Here is a 15,989-nt window from a genome sequence, read left to right as displayed (position 1 = left end):
TTATTATGAATATGTTACTTTCAAGCCCACCTGATTTTTTTTTTTATTTTTTTTTTTTTTCCCTGCGGGGTCTTCTTCATTTGTGTGCGGGCGCGTGTGCGCGCGAATACTAATCCGTGCTACGTGTTTGTTAGTGTATAGAGCGGTATAGATCTGCGAATAATCTGTCTCTCTTTAACCCGAGATGGATTCCCACTGCAGATCCCAGAAGTAATTTTCCAGGGAGCGCCACCGACATTCCTAAACTGCGAAAACCAAATCGTCGTCGGCTGGAAGCGGCAACGGCGGGCGCGAGTTTGGACTCGGGCGGCAGACAGCGGGCTCCGCCAAGAAACGCAGCTAAACTGGCCGTTAATTGCATCTGCATATTTTAGTGATGACCCCCGTCTTTCCAACCAACAGCTACAACAACGGCAACAAAGCCCCGCTGCAGAGCATCGGAGAGGGAGCTTCGGGGGGGTGCAGAGGAGCTGGGGAAGCTCCCAGGCTGCTTTAGGATTTCCCCACGTACGGCAGGCAGCGAGTGTCGGCAAGACGGATTCCTTCCCACACGCGAGATGCCACTTCGGTGGCCTTATCAGATGTTCCCTTTAAGGACACAAACTCTTATTTCTCCTCTGTATATCTCTCCGGCATCTCGGGCTATTTTATTTATTGCAGCCGATTACATTTGTGATCCCGCTTCCCACTTGATCTCTCGCCAGATCAGGAGGACAAAAGCCGTGTCGTGTCTGAGAGCGTGTGGGCATCTGGGAGGGGGGGGGAGCGGGCCGGGGGGAGGGGGCGGGGGGGGACGGGGGACCTACACCGCGCAACAGATTTGACCAAGAGGGCCAAACCTCCCCCGCCTGAAACAGCTGGGCTTGGTCCTACCGACACCCGAACAGCTGTGCGCGCCCCGGCCGCGGGACCCAGAGGCCGGGCTGGCGGCGGGGGGCGATTCCCCTCTGCCCCCGCACGAACGAGCGGGATGCGGGGGGGTGGGGGGGGCGAGACGACGGGGGACGGGGACGGCCACGGCCAGCACAGCCCCGTCCCTCTCCCGGCAGCCCAGGGCACGTGGAGCGGGAGCGGCGCTGCCATCCACCATGCAGCGCACGTCGGGCCCATTTCCCACGCCGGCCGCCTGCCCTGGGGGAGGAAAGGAGGAGGAGGGGGAGGAAGGGGGAACGATAGGAAACGGGGGGGGGGGGGGGGGGGGGGGCCGTTACCTCTGCTCCGAAAAAGGAACCAATCCACTGTGAAGGACGCAGCGCTCCCGAGCAGGAAAGACATTGCACATTCAGGGAGAGATTGCATGTGAAGACACTGCAAAAAAAAGAAAGAAAGGGAGGGGGGCTGGGGAGCGCAGACCGCATGTGAAAGGCATAGTGTGTGTAAGAGAGGCCAGCGAGGGTAGGAAGGGAAGGGGGGGAGCGATTGCACATGGCAGGAGAAAGAAATCACTCATGCGCTCGAAAGAGGCTCTCGCAAAGCAGACCGTAGTAGGAGCAGACATGGGAGACAACGAGGAAGGAGACGCAGACAAGCGGCGAGGTGTCCATGCCGTGCAACAGCCCGGAATCCGATTAAAGTTTATGGCGGGGAGGTTAAAAGCGCTTTCATCCCGCCCCTCCCCTGGCGAATACATTAAGTTTCCTGGCTGCGTTTAAAAGCACAAAGGGAAGGGAACAGCGGGAGCTTCGGGTTGCAATTGTATCGCTAGAGCAGGGAGCCAGTGTAATGCAGTATGCTGGTATTCCCACGTACTGCTATGTCTGGATCTTAGACTGTGGGCAGAATTTCCTCCTCTCGGAGCTCCAGAACAGCGAGGGGGAATTTTGATAAATTCAAGTTGCTTGGCAAATATAATAGGGATTTGGTATTAATCCTACTTAACCCGCTGCGAAGATGCTGAGCTCCCGAGCCCCCCTCCTCCGTCCGGGACTGCGGCGGTGAACACTGAGCCTGCGCCGAGCCGGGCTTTCTCGCTGATGCTGCAGATATAAAGCCGAGTGTCTCCAGCATCGGCGGGGGAGGGTTTTCGTGTTCTGGCCAGGCAGGGAGAGCGGCCGGGGCCGGGGCCGGGACCGGGACCGGGACCGGGGCCGGGGCCGGGGCCGGGGCCGGGGCCGGGGCCGGGGGAGCAACCCCGCAGCCCTCCGGAGCGGCGAGCAGCCACTCGCTCCCCAGCGCCCACTCCACGAGGCGCGACTCTGCCCCTGTGTGCCTCTGGGCTCCCCAAGGAAAGAGGTGGCAACCTGCCCTCCCTCCCACATTCGCTCACCGCCCCAAATGACAAAGACACGCTGCGACCGTTGCTTTGAACCACCTCAACACATCCGGCCGCTTTTCGCTCAAATATGTCATCGCGATGAAAAAGAGACATCTCACTACATTCGCCTGCATGCATCTTTATTCACAATAACCATTTAAAAAGAGGAATGCACACACGCACGCACAGAACCCGCAACAACTTGTTTTCCCACATGTGTTCTCAGGGGGAGAGAGAGCAGCTGGATTCCTGCCTCCCCCTCGCTGCGCGCACACACACACACACACACACACGCGCACGCACACACACACGCACACACACACGCACACACTCGCCGGTTCTCTTCCCACTGGCTGCCCCATGCTCGCCTGAGCCCTCCCTCTCCCGGCAGCCCCCCAGAGTCTCTGTCTTTTCCCTCCGGGATCCGAGCGGAGAGGACAGGTACAGGAGCCAGGCATCACCCAGGGCGCAGGGGCAGGGGCACACAAAAGCCATAGGCGATTAAGTGGCGCAAAGTCAAAAGGAGAGGCGAACTAGGGACGCCAGAATAAACAAAGTTGAGCGGAGAGCTTTAACATTAAAGTTTATTTCCCACTTACCCAGGTAGGTGACGCTACATTTTAGCAATCATCGAAGCAGCAAGTCTCTGTTCGGAAATAAATCTGTTACTTCTCTACATGTGTTTATTCTACTAACCCTCTCGCCCCCTTCCTGATCATCTTCTCCGAGGGATTTTTTTTTTTTTTTTTTTTTCCCCAGGAAACCTACAAACACGCTGAAAAGACACATTCAAATCATGGTAATGGGAAGAACATGAACACAAAGACAAAAAGGCTCAAACAGCACTGGGAACAGGACGAAAGTCTGAGATCTAAGGCACCCTCCCCCCCCCCCCCCCCTTCTCCCCGGAGTTTTATGCAGTTACAGTGACTGCAGCTATTTCACAAAAGCACCGACACAACAGGGGAAGGTGGGAATCTGTGCGAAACGAGTTTTCTTACCAGCGTGATTCCGCAAAATGCAGAGCCCCGAACGTGCACCAGCTCTGCCTAAAAGAAAAGCGAATAAATATTTGCTTTCAAAATCGTTGCTCGGTTCACAGTCTACAGCGGAGGTGGGGAGGGAAAGGGTAGGAGAGAATCACTACAGATCACGGGTTTGAGGAGGCAACAGCAGCAACACTCGGGCGTGTAACGAGGATCGGGTTTGAGGACTGAACTGGTGGTTTGCGATGAGCAGCTATCCCGCTTGCAGCAGTAGCAGCAGCAGAGACAGAGGGTAAGGCTGGGCTTTCTGGAGTGCAGCGCTTGACTCGTCCTCCCTCCTCCTCCTCCTCCTCCTCCTCCCTCCCCCCCTCCCTCCCTCCCTCCCTCCCTCCCTCACTCTCGCTCTCTCTCTCTCTGCTCTCCCTCTTTCTCTCTCTCCCTCTCTTTCTGTGTGTATGTAGCGCAGGCGGCTCTGCTGCTGCAGCGTCAGGGAAGAGCTACCGAGAGAGGCTTCAGCAGCTCCCACCACTTTGGGCAAACTTGCCGGTTTACTGCTTTTTTTTTTTTTTTTTTTTCTTTCCGAGTGGGAAGCTTCTCAGTTGCCATTCAACATTTTAAAGCACAAGCCGCTCTGCCGTGAAAGCGCCTGATCCACACTTCTCTGAAAGACACAGGAGGGAATACACAATTGCAGATTTCACCCACCGTGGCGGTGCAGATCACAGGAAACAACTGACTGATATAATTTTATTTGCAAATAGAACTCTGTTTTGGGTTTTTGTTGTTTTGGGGTTTTTTTTTGGTTGTTTTTTTTTTTTTTTAATCGCGTCGCGGCTCTTTTCCCCTCCCCTTTGCCATTCCGCTTATATGGATGTAATTCAGAATCTGTGTTAATTCACGTGGGGGATCCAGTTACATCTTGTTCCGCTCCGGGTATATTTACGAGAGACCAATAATCGCCTTTGGACACATAGTTTTGTTGCTAACCTTTGAACTGAAAGGATCAAGTTCAGATCTGGTTACCTGCATTGGGACGGGAAGGAAGAGGAGAGAGAGAGAGGGAGAGAGAGGGGGAGAGAGAGACTGCAATCTCATTTGTGAATCGCTCTCAGTGCTGCAGATCCAGATTGCTATAACACATGCAGTGCAAATGCAGGTAAGGCACACACACAAACTGCGGATGCAAAAACAAACTTGGGACTGTTGTGTGTGTATGTTCATATCTCCAGCCTTGCAAATTCTGGGCAAACGGCTTCTGCAGTTTCTGTATCGTTGCTTTGTGACTAATGACCTTGCGCAGAGTTGTTAAAAAAAAATCCGCTCCGGAGAAAGAGCTGAACATTTTAGGCGATCTCTGAAGATGGATTTGGGTGCTTTTCTGCCAACCGAAGGGGATATTCTGTGGACTGCTCTGTAATACAGGGGGTTCTTCTCCTATCAACTGTGCAGCTACCGACATTATTGGGATTTTTTTTTCTTTACCTTTTTAAATTATTTTTTTTTTTTACAGAACTGCCCATTGCTAAGAGGATTTGGAGTTTTTGCGGACACAAGCCCTTTGAATAAAGCGAATCACATTTTCTCCCCCCCCCCCCCCCCCCCCCGTGTGTGTGCAGAGAGAGGGAAGAATAAAGCTAATGCCTTGGTCGTAAACGGCTGAAAGAGAGAGAGAGAGGAGAGAGAGAGAGAGAATTGTAGTTAACTCTAGTGTCGAAGAAGACGACCTGGGGGGGCTTCAAATCGCACGGTGCTGCTCCTGCTTTTATTGCAAACCTCGCAAAGTGATTACAGTAAAATCAGAGAGGAGGAGGAGAAGGGGGAGGAGGAGGAAAATCCCATCCTATCTACCGAGATGAATCTTTAAAAAGCAAAATACACTGTCCCGTGAACTGTAAGTATATCGCAACTGGAAGGCAGGGAGAGCAGCAGGGGAGCCAGCGGCAGGGTTTTGACCACCAATTGCACCAGACATGAGACAATAAGTTTCCAGGAACAGAAGGATTTTATAATTGATCGCCCGGACGCTCAGCCGCTCTCTTGGCTTACCGGGGGAGTTTACCGGGGGGCAGGTGGGAGTGAGGGGGGGGGGGGGGGGGTGTCGGTGCGAGGAAGATGAGGAAGATGCGGACTCTACTTGGCTTTGTGCATTGCTGTTGCTGCTGCTGCTGCTTCTTGCTCCTCCTGCCTCCGCCGCTCTGGGTCAGCCTGGCAGCGGCGAAGCAGCTCCTGAGGTACCGGCTGGCCGAGGAGGGACCCGCCGACATCCGCATCGGCAACGTGGCTTCCGACCTGGGAATCGTGACGGGCTCCGGAGAGGTGACATTCAGCCTGGAATCGGGCTCCGACTATCTCAAGATCGATAACATGACCGGGGAGCTGAGCACCACGGAGCGGCGCATCGACCGCGAGAAGCTGCCGCAGTGCCAGATGATCTTCGACGAGAACGAGTGCTTCCTGGACTTCGAGGTGTCGGTCATCGGCCCCTCGCAGAGCTGGGTGGACCTCTTCGAGGGTCGGGTCATCATCCTGGACATCAACGACAACACCCCCACCTTCCCTTCCCCTGTCCTCACGCTCACCGTGGAGGAGAACCGGCCCGTGGGGACGCTCTACCTGCTCCCCACCGCCACCGACAGGGACTTCGGCCGCAACGGCATCGAGCGCTACGAGCTGCTGCAAGAGCCCGGCGGGGACGGCGGCCGCCGCGGCGGCGGCGGCGGCGGCGGCGGCGGCGGCGGCGGCGCGGGGGGGGCGGGCTCGGCCGCGGCCGCGGCCGCCTCCGAGAGCGCCCTCTACCCCGGCGGCAGCAAGCGGCGGCAGGAGGCGGAGGCGGCGGCCCGCAGCAGCGTCTTCGAGCTGCAGGTGGCCGACACCCTGGACGGGGAGAAGCAGCCGCAGCTGATCGTCAAGGGCGCGCTGGACCGGGAGCAGCGGGACTCCTACGAGCTCAGCCTCCGCGTGCGGGACGGCGGCGACCCGGCGCGCTCCTCGCAGGCTATCCTGAGGGTGCTGATCACCGACGTGAACGACAACAGCCCCCGCTTCGAGAAGAGCGTCTACGAGGCGGACCTGGCGGAGAACAGCAGCCCCGGGACCCCCATCCTGCAGCTGCGAGCCGCCGACCTGGACGTGGGGGTGAACGGGCAGATCGAGTACGTCTTCGGGGCGGCCACCGAGTCGGTCAGGCGCCTGCTGCGGCTGGACGAGACCTCCGGCTGGCTCAGCGTCTTGCACCGCATCGACCGGGAGGAGGTGAACCAGCTTCGTTTCACCGTCATGGCCCGAGATCGGGGCCAGCCCCCCAAGACGGACAAGGCCACGGTCGTGCTGAACATCCGCGACGAGAACGACAACGTGCCCACCATCGATATCCGGAAGATCGGGCGCATTCCGCTCCGGGACGGGGTGGCTAGCGTGGCCGAGGACGTGCTAGTGGATACCCCCATCGCTCTAGTGCAGGTCTCGGACCGGGACCAAGGTGAAAACGGCGTGGTGACCTGCACCGTGGTGGGCGACGTGCCCTTCCAGCTCAAGCCGGCCAGCGAGGGCGAAGGGGAGCCGCAGAACAAGCGCAAGTATTTCCTCCACACCTCGGCCCCTCTGGACTACGAGGCTGTCCGCGACTACAACGTGGTGATCGTGGCTGTGGACTCGGGCAGCCCCAGCTTGTCCAGCAACAACTCCTTGCTGGTGCGGGTCGGCGACACTAACGACAACCCTCCCGTGTTCAGTCAGGCCGTGCTGGAAGTCTCCTTCCCGGAGAACAACTTGCCTGGCGAGAGGGTGGCCACGGTGGTCGCCACGGATGCGGACAGTGGCAAGAACGCCGAGATCACCTACTCCCTGGAGGCCTCGCCCCTCTCCTCAGAGGCGCCGGGCGGCATCTTCAGCATCGACCCTGACTCCGGGGACGTGTCGGTGCAGGCGGTGCTGGACCGCGAGCAACGCGACACCTACGAGTTCCAGGTGACGGCCCGGGACAAGGGGGTCCCGTCGCTGCAGGGCTCCACCACGGTGGTGGTGCGTGTAGCGGATCGCAACGACAACGAGCCACGCTTCATGCAGGACGTGTTCACTTTCTATGTGAAGGAGAACCTGCAGCCCAACAGCCCCGTGGGCATGGTGACTGTGATGGACTTCGACAAGGGCCGCAACGCCGAGCTCAGCCTCTCCATCCAGCCTGGTGACCACGATCAGGCAGCCGGCATCTTCTCCATCGAGAATGACACCGGAACTATTTTCTCCACTGTCTCTTTCGACCGGGAGCAGCAGACGAGCTACACTTTTAAGGTGAAGGCGGTGGATGGAGGCGAGCCGCCACGCTCTGCCACCGCCACCGTGTCCCTCTTCGTGATGGATGAGAACGACAACGCGCCCACAGTCACCTTCCCCAGCAACAGTTCCTACACTGTGCTGCCACCCTCCAGCAACATGCGCACTGTGGTGGCCACAGTGGTGGCCACCGATGCTGACACCGGTCTCAATGCCGACCTCAACTACAGCATCGTCGGGGGCAACCCCTTCAAACTCTTCGAGATCGACCCAGCCAGTGGTGTGGTGTCGCTGGTGGGCAAGCTGGCGCCCAAGCACTATGGCCTGCACCGCCTCGTGGTGCAGGTGAATGACAGCGGGCAGCCGCCCCAGTCCACCACTGCCCTGCTCCACGTCTTCGTCAACGAAAGCCTGTCCAACGCCACCGTGGTGGAGAGCCAGGTGGCCCGCAGCCTCCACACACCCCTAGCCCAGGACATCGCTGGTGACCCCAGCTATGAGCTGAGCAAGCAGCGGCTTAGCATAGTCATCGGCGTGGTGGCTGGCATCATGACCGTCATCCTCCTCATCCTGGTGGTCGTCATGGCCCGCTACTGCCGCTCCAAGGGCAAACACGGCTATGAGGCCGGCAAGAAGGACCACGAGGACTTCTTCACCCCGCAGCAGCACGACAAGGCCAAGAAGCCCAAGAAGGACAAGAAAGGCAAGAAGGGCAAGCAGCCCCTCTACAGCAGCATCGTCACCGTCGAGGCTTCCAAGCCCAACGGGCAGCGCTACGACAGTGTCAACGAGAAGCTCTCGGACAGCCCTGGCATGGGGCGGTACCGCTCGGTCAATGGCGGCCCGGGCAGCCCCGACCTGGCCAGGCACTACAAGTCCAGCTCGCCGCTGCCCACCGTCCAGCTGCACCCGCAGTCCCCCACCGCCGGCAAAAAGCACCAGGCCGTGCAGGACCTGCCCCCGGCCAACACCTTCGTGGGCGCCGGCGACAACATCTCCATCGGGTCGGACCACTGCTCCGAGTACAGCTGCCAGGCCAGCAGCAAGTACAGCAAACAGGTAAGAAAGAGCGCCGCGGCCCGCGCACCGCCCCGCGGAGCCCCCGACGCACACACGCACACCCACGCAGACACGCACCCCCACGCACACACCCCCACAGCGGGTGAGGGAGCGGCGGTGCCCGCCTCCCCCCGCCTCCCACACCGGCACAAGCAGACACGACCGTCAGGCTCAGTGACCCGTTCAGCCCGGTGTCCCCGGCCCCCGCCCCCCCCGCCGGCAGTCAGGCGCCCGGACCCGCACGCAGCACGCAGGAAGGAGAGTCAGAGAGCTTTATTTTACCATCGGGATTGTCATCAGTGCCTCCGCTTTCCAGATCAGGCAGCCAGCCGGCCCGTCCGTGCAGCCGCACCGACGGGGGCGCCGGCGGGACCGCGGACCGCCCCCCGCCCCCCCCCCCCCCCCAGACAGGAGCAGCGGCTGCCGGCCGCGGGGGGGGGGGGGGGGGCGGGGGGCGGCGGGCCGGGGACTCGGTGGCCAGCCCAGGCAGCTAGCTGTAAGGCAACCCGAGATGCCTTTGTGAGCCGCCGGCCAATCCCGGCGGTTGGGGAGGGGGTGTCAGGAACCCCCACGCAGGGGGGCCGCCGTCCCCCCGTGCTCCCCCGCGGTCCTGCCGCCCCCCCCCCCCCCCCGGCCCCGCTTCAGCGGCCGGTCCCGCTCGCAGCGGGCGCTTCCCCCGCCGTGATGCTTTCCCAGCCCCAGAGCGAGAGAGCTCCGGCGAGGGAGGAAAGTTTCGCCTCGGTAGCCAGGTGTTTTGGGGAAGGGGGGCTGCCGCCCGCCTGACGCTTCCTAAAGCTCTGGGTGAGAGGGGATTCGCAGGCGCAGCGCTGAAGCGTTAATGGCTGTAATTACCACGTCGCTCATTAGGACCAAAATGCTGAAATAATCTACAAAGCCTGCCTGCGGTCTAACTCGCACCGCAGAGGTTGCGCTCCTTGCAGCAGTCGCTCTGAATCCACGTGAATGTTAGTGAGCTTGGAATGGCACCCCAGCAGGTTTCCACTGCCCCCCTCCCCCGCCTTGTGGATCCCATGAAATTCACTCGTTCGTTCGTTCGTTCGTTCACGCGTTCGCTCAAGCTGAGAGGCCCCGATTTGCCAGCCCAGCCGCTGCACAGCTCTGTCTGCCGCGAGCGGGACTGCCGTGAGCCCCCCGCGAGCGAGGTGTGCGCCCGGGAGCGCCGCGAGTGACCGGCGCTGGTCGCGGCCGCCTCGGCGGAGGTGCGTTCAGGGTAGCTCGCAGAGCCTAAACCCGGTGGTGGCAGGGACTTCTTTACAGTCCTTGAAATAGAATAGGGGTAGCACAGGGGGGAATCGCGCTCCTAAGCGAAAGCCTTCGTTCTGTTTGTTTTACGAGGCACCTATGTAGCCTGAACAGAGGTCCCTTTTCTTTGGGGGATAGTAAAATGAGATAGATGCTTAACACCTGGCCACTTCCATTACTTCTTTCCATGTAAGATAATATTCTGAATGTTTCCTCAGCTACAGTGCACGTTACACAAGAACCTAGGGATAAACGAATACTGAGTCGTGTAAATACAGAGCCAAGCCTGGAACAGGGAAATTCTGACTAGTTTGACAAAAACGCTTTCTTTTCGACTTATTAACATGCAAATATGGTACACTACGACTTTTTTTTATACTTTGAAATGTCTGCTAGTCTACTACAATTGACGTTTTACAATGTCTTGCCAGTTTTGGCATTCTGCTCAGAAATACTTAAAATACTGTAAAGGAAAATGAATTGTATCAGCCACTCAGTCCTCCCAGATCACCAAAAAAAGTGTGATTGATGAACTATCTGCCCATATTTTTCTGTATGTTGTTTTATGAGTGATACGGATTTATAGAATGCTTGACAGAGTAGTTTCTGGGTGATACATTTCATTAACTCTCTCCTGGAGAGTACATTACAATTTCAGTTTGAAAATAGTCTGTATAAAATACGAAAAGTGCTAAAGAAAGTTCCTAAGCTTCCATCTACTAAGGCTTATTAAGCACATAGTAAATTATGCCATTTTAGTGAACACTGGAATAACAAAATAGCAGTGGAACATACGCTAATCAGATAGTACTTCTTTCTTGCTGTTGCAATTCATCTAAACATATGAATTATAAACTGTCACAGTGTAAGTTATTTTCAGTGTAAAGGATGACTTGCATGCTAGGTGTAGGAATGGCGAAGGATTACACCATACAAATTACTACTTTGCTTGGTAAGAAACCCCCAAACTTATTTAAGATTATATTACAGAAATATGTTTTGAATTACTTAACATTTTTGAAGGATATATTTTGATATGCAATACATTAGAAGACTTCTTAGTAGAAGAACATGGCTTTATTACACTTTTACTTGCAACGACCAAACTGAAAGAATTACTTGCTGAATTGCTCCGTTATTTATCTAGTTTGTTACAAAACCAGTTTCTCAGTGCCAATAGTCTTCCTGTGCTAAATATTTAGTTTGTTATGAAGGTTAGTTTACCTGAGTAGTTCATAGTCAATATTCTAATGCCTTGTCTTTTTAAATATGCAGAAAGTATTTGCACACTTGTAAAGCATGCACGTAAGTTAAGGAAAGTGCCCAAGAAAACGGCAAAGGTAGTGCTAAATAACAGACTCTACAGGAGAGGCTACCAGGCACAAAACTTCTGTTACCACTTTCCTGTGGGTATTTCCCAAGTTGTTGCCGAGTGATATTTGTATAGTTTTGCTCATGCTTTTGTATAGTAGTGGGGACATTAAGACCTGTTTGCATAAACAATATGTAGACTTTTCACGTCTCGGACATTGACAGTGGAGCATTTCTCAGTTTATCAGGCAAAACACATGAGGATTTTGAACACCCAAACCACGTGGAGCTCTTGCTCAGCACATTGCTTAGAGAGAAAGGCGAAGCAGTTGAGATACAGGGTTCTGATGTGGTGTACATCAGATTGTTACATAGTTCAGCGGCACATGTGAAATAGAACCAGTGGCATATTAACGTGACCATGATAGGGAGACTGGTTGAAATCTCTAAGGCTGCCTTTATTTACTCATCAGCAGTTCCCTTTGTTCTAAGGAGACATTAGAAGGTGTATAAAGTTTTAGAACAAATAAGTGGACACAGCAGAACGTACCTGCTCTAAGTTACTGGAGATGAGAGCAATACTAATTTCCCATTAGTGTAATTAGAATTGGTAATTGATACTTTCGTATATATACAATATAGCAGTCAGGAAATAAAGTCTCTACTTACGTGACCGACTGGTGTACCCTAGTGAATGCAAGTTGGTTTTGTTCTGATTATTTGATACTTCCTTTTAAAGGTAATGCATTGAATTTCTTATATGAGTTCCCAAATACATCTTGTTTGACACAGTACTGTACGGGAGAACTTCAGCAGAGAAAACTATAAGCTATATGTAACTGTCCTCCTTCTTGACATCAGGTGGTTTAGAAAAAGTTTAAAACTAAATTCTGTATTCAGTAGTCTTCTGACATTTCACTGTCACTTTTTTAGAAGATTTTTCACAAGTTTGATTCCTATTCTTGTCTCATTTAGCATGGTATTGGTCCCAAACATTCTTTTAGGCTCCCATTTATTAATTCTCTCCTATTCACTAAAGTACTAACACATAACCACTCAATGGCAAACAAATGGTTAAATCACTTAGTACTCCATAGGTCTTAATCACTTGAAGAAAGTTAAAGCTATACAGAAGTGTTTTGCTGAACGGGGATGAGTTGAAGCAAGTCTTTTTCTGCATCACAGATTTAAAACCTGAACCCTCCAGGTGCTGCACATTGCCTGTGAGGAGCCTGAATACTACTAACTTCCAGCAAAGACAGGCAAAGATAAGGAAAGCTCAGTGCCTAAGAAGAATAATTTAGCAGCTTGGAGGGTTGCATCCTTAATCATAATTCTAATCACAGATTTTAATTGTAAATAATTGTTTATTTTCTCACGTTAGTTACAGATATATCTTTATAATACATGCTGGTTTTCCCACTTTGTTTCACAGTGCAAAATAGTGGCATATGAGCAGGTTTATTTCACTGAAACTTTTAATCACAAGTATGAAATTAGCATGTTAACAACCACTGTTTGAAGAACAGGCCTTTTAAACCCTGTTTGTATGTTTATATTTTTGGGCCATCATGTCGTCTTGGTTTCTTTTTCACTTGTTCTGCTCAACAAACAATGATTATTGGCTACTTAAAACACTGCATTTGTGGTGCTGTTGGTTTTGGGTTTTTTTGTGGTTGTTGTTGTTGTTTTTTTCTTGTTGTTGGTTTTGGTTGTGGGTTTTTTTTTCAAAGATATTGGTCACCTCTGGTACAGTAAGCAGAACCAGTACAGGAATTTCTGAGCAGCATTATTTCTTCACTTGGGGTATTTGCTTCCTGGCCAATTCTGTAATCCTTCATGAATTATCCCTATGCATTTTCTCCTTGGAAATGTAGTGTTTAGTGAAGAAAAATGTTTATGATACCAGTGTGTCCTGACACACCAGTCAAAACTAGATGCATTTCCTGTAAAGTCTTATTTCCATGAAAGTGAAATATGTAGAAATTAATTTATGAGAAAATTCTTTGTACGGTAGCCAGTTAATTTGTTTCATAACATTTCAAACATTAATCAGTCTGTTGCAATGTAGAAGCATTTTGACTAGTTGGTTATCATGTATGTGAATTGTATCTATAAACTAAATGGGTCAATTTCTTCATAAATATGCACATATAACCAGCAGACTTAATGGGACCCAAAATTCATCCATCAAGGGAGCAATCAGTTTAACCATGCAGGAAAGCATAATCTTTTTTCTTGCTTATGTGCAGACACACACATACACACAGGTGCTTATCTCAAAAGACTGCTTTTTATAATCACAAAGCAACTCTCAAGAATAAAGTTTTCCACAACTAAGCAAATGTCCTACAGTATAATAATCATAAAAATAACAACGTTACGGTAGCACTAAGTGAACGTAGAGAAAAAAAATGGGAACATTATCATTAAGTATAAACATTTACTTTGGCGACTTCTTTCATACATTAATACTGTTTGGTGCAAAGTGTACAGAAGTATATTTCAAATTTTCTCTTCTCAGTTTGCATTATATTAAATACTTTACAATTAGTTTTTAAAAGTGACCCACATTTGACCTTCAGTAACAAATTATCATGAAAGAGGGGCTAATTAAACATGAAATAGATGGATTGTTGATGCTTTAATTATCTTTATTTAACACAAAGTGTTCCACTGATAAGTGCAGTCTTTATTTTTTTCCTCTTCAGTAAAATCATCTTGTACAGTGTGCAAATGACTGAGTTGCCACTGAATCATTCTGCACTCCCAGGAGATGTGCAAAGCCAAAAGGGACAGGATCTGAGTAGAGGAGGATTCATGCTCTGAATAAGTAAAGAACTGTACTATTATAGGCAAGGGGTAGCAAGAAACATCTTTAAAAGGATAGAGTCTGATTTATCAACTCAGACAGCTCTCTGGCGTTGTACATACCGATATGAACCTGGGTTATAACCATGGTTAGCAGTTTGACTATTGCTGTGTCAGTCTTTGTACTGTAGCAGTGTATTTCTGAGTGTGTTTCTTCTTTCTTTCTCTCTCTCTCTCTTTTTTTTTTTTTTTTTTTTTTTTTTTTTTTTTTTGATGTTCAGTTGCCTTGTTTACTAGTATTTGGGATACTTGCTAGTTTGACCAACTGTCAGTTGTGTTTCAGAGAAATACCTGTCCTGCAGCTTCAGGCACATTTTCCTATAAGGATTTTCTTTCAAGAAGGCTTATGTAGTTAGGGATCTGCTGAGCTACTTTGAGATGTAAAACTTATCAAATTGGTTTTGCATTAAAATACAAAAGAAAAATCAACAGGCTTCAGAAGTAGTTAACATTGTGCTTATGAGTCAATTAACTAGATCCTTCACAAGCACTGTGAACTCTTCCCTATATTTGCTGAACATTTTAGTATTTAATTACTAACCTTAACAGGACACATCATTTTCATTTTCCTTGACTATATATACAGGAAATATTGATACAGACACATGAGCAATTCGGTACACTATTTAGCAGGCTGGTTTTCTAAGTTTTCTAAGCAAGTCTGCTTCCAATAGATATCTAGAAACTGTTAAAGCTGCAAAACAATCTCCTTTTTTCAGTCTTACGCTGCATGTAATACATTCCATGTAATTTGTGTTCTACATTTCTCCTTCTTAAAAATATTTATTACTTTTTGTAGGTGTTTTTATCGCACTGTGTGCTCAGGCAGTGCTATTTCTGCATTTTTCTCCCCTTATTTTTCTTTCCTAGAACAGTAGATTTGTTGTCCGTCTGTTATCAGATTTTGGATTTTGCTAGAGTATACGATTTATTAATTTTAATCAATAATTAAAACAAAAAAAATAGACCAACAGTTACAATCCAGAATCAAAAGAAAGTTTATTATTATTATTATATAAATTTGCATTCTTTCAGTTTTTGAATCAAGATTGTAAAAGAAAACTCCGACATTCATATGGGTGTATGTCAAGTGTATTGACTGTGCAGTTTAATTAAAAGTGTGTTGGTAATGCGGACTGTGCAATTCAAGTTATTCTAACAGTGTATGCTGCATGGCCCAGTAGTAGTATAAGGAGAATATTTAAAATATTTTTATTAAAAATATTTTAAATTATTTTCTTTCAGTTGATCTCACAATAGCCAGTCCTTTCAAGCCTTGCTAGCTTCCTAGCCTACAAAATGCATGTTGCTAGGTAAATAGTAAAAACCGAAATTCTCCTGTATCTGGTATCTTTTCATGTTTTTTCTTATTTGTACTTAGTTGCAAAGTTTGAAATTTTTAAACCTTAATGTACGTAAAAATAATTTGTGAATCTAAGGTCTGAGTCAAACAGCAGACAAGATAAAATTACAGGGTCCATTTGAGTTTTGACTTCTATGAAAAAAAATGTCTTGAAGAGAGGGGAGAGAACATACGCGTACTATGAAAAAGCTAGGTCTGACTTACTGTCTTCCATATACTTTAGGCAACAGAGGTCACTTTTATTTTGGTCTTGTGCAGGTTCCAAGGTCACTTTTATTTTGCTGTTGTGGATGACAAAGTATCACAATAATGCTAGAGTAACCAAGGTTAGTTGGGGCATCTAAAATGTGATTTACAACAGAAGACAAAGGAGGATTTAAAACTTTTTCATTTCTTATTTTAGTGCAATTTCCTCTATAAATATTCAACTGAAAGTAGGTCATGAACAGATGTCAAAATCTTAAAACGTGATTATACTGAAGTACCAGTTAGTCAAGTTCCTGAACGATGTCAGTGACACACATTGGAGTTGTCCAGCTTTGTGGAACTGTGCTTAACATAAGTCATTTGCTCACTCTTCTGTGCCCACTTTCACTGACAACAGTTTTAA

General features: G+C 50.3%; 1 protein-coding gene across 4 annotated transcripts in view; it reads left to right on the top strand.

The window, feature by feature from the left end:
* The first annotated feature begins 5,340 nt into the window (after window positions 1–5,340).
* PCDH7 (protocadherin 7) overlaps window positions 5,341–15,989 on the top strand; it is a 297,331-nt gene continuing 286,682 nt past the window's right edge. For all 4 annotated transcript variants that reach the window (XM_049832000.1, XM_049831991.1, XM_049831981.1 and 1 more), the window contains exon 1: window positions 5,341–8,571. In XM_049832000.1, the coding sequence (XP_049687957.1) occupies window positions 5,353–8,571 (3,219 nt within the window). In that variant the 5' untranslated portion in view covers window positions 5,341–5,352. The remainder of the gene's footprint in view (window positions 8,572–15,989) is intronic.

The sequence above is a fragment of the Accipiter gentilis genome, chromosome 3, assembly GCF_929443795.1.
Source record: "Accipiter gentilis chromosome 3, bAccGen1.1, whole genome shotgun sequence".
Classification (NCBI taxonomy): Eukaryota; Metazoa; Chordata; class Aves; order Accipitriformes; family Accipitridae; genus Astur; species Astur gentilis.
Note: the sequence above shows the minus strand (reverse complement) of the source record. Positions and strands in the feature narration are given on the sequence as shown.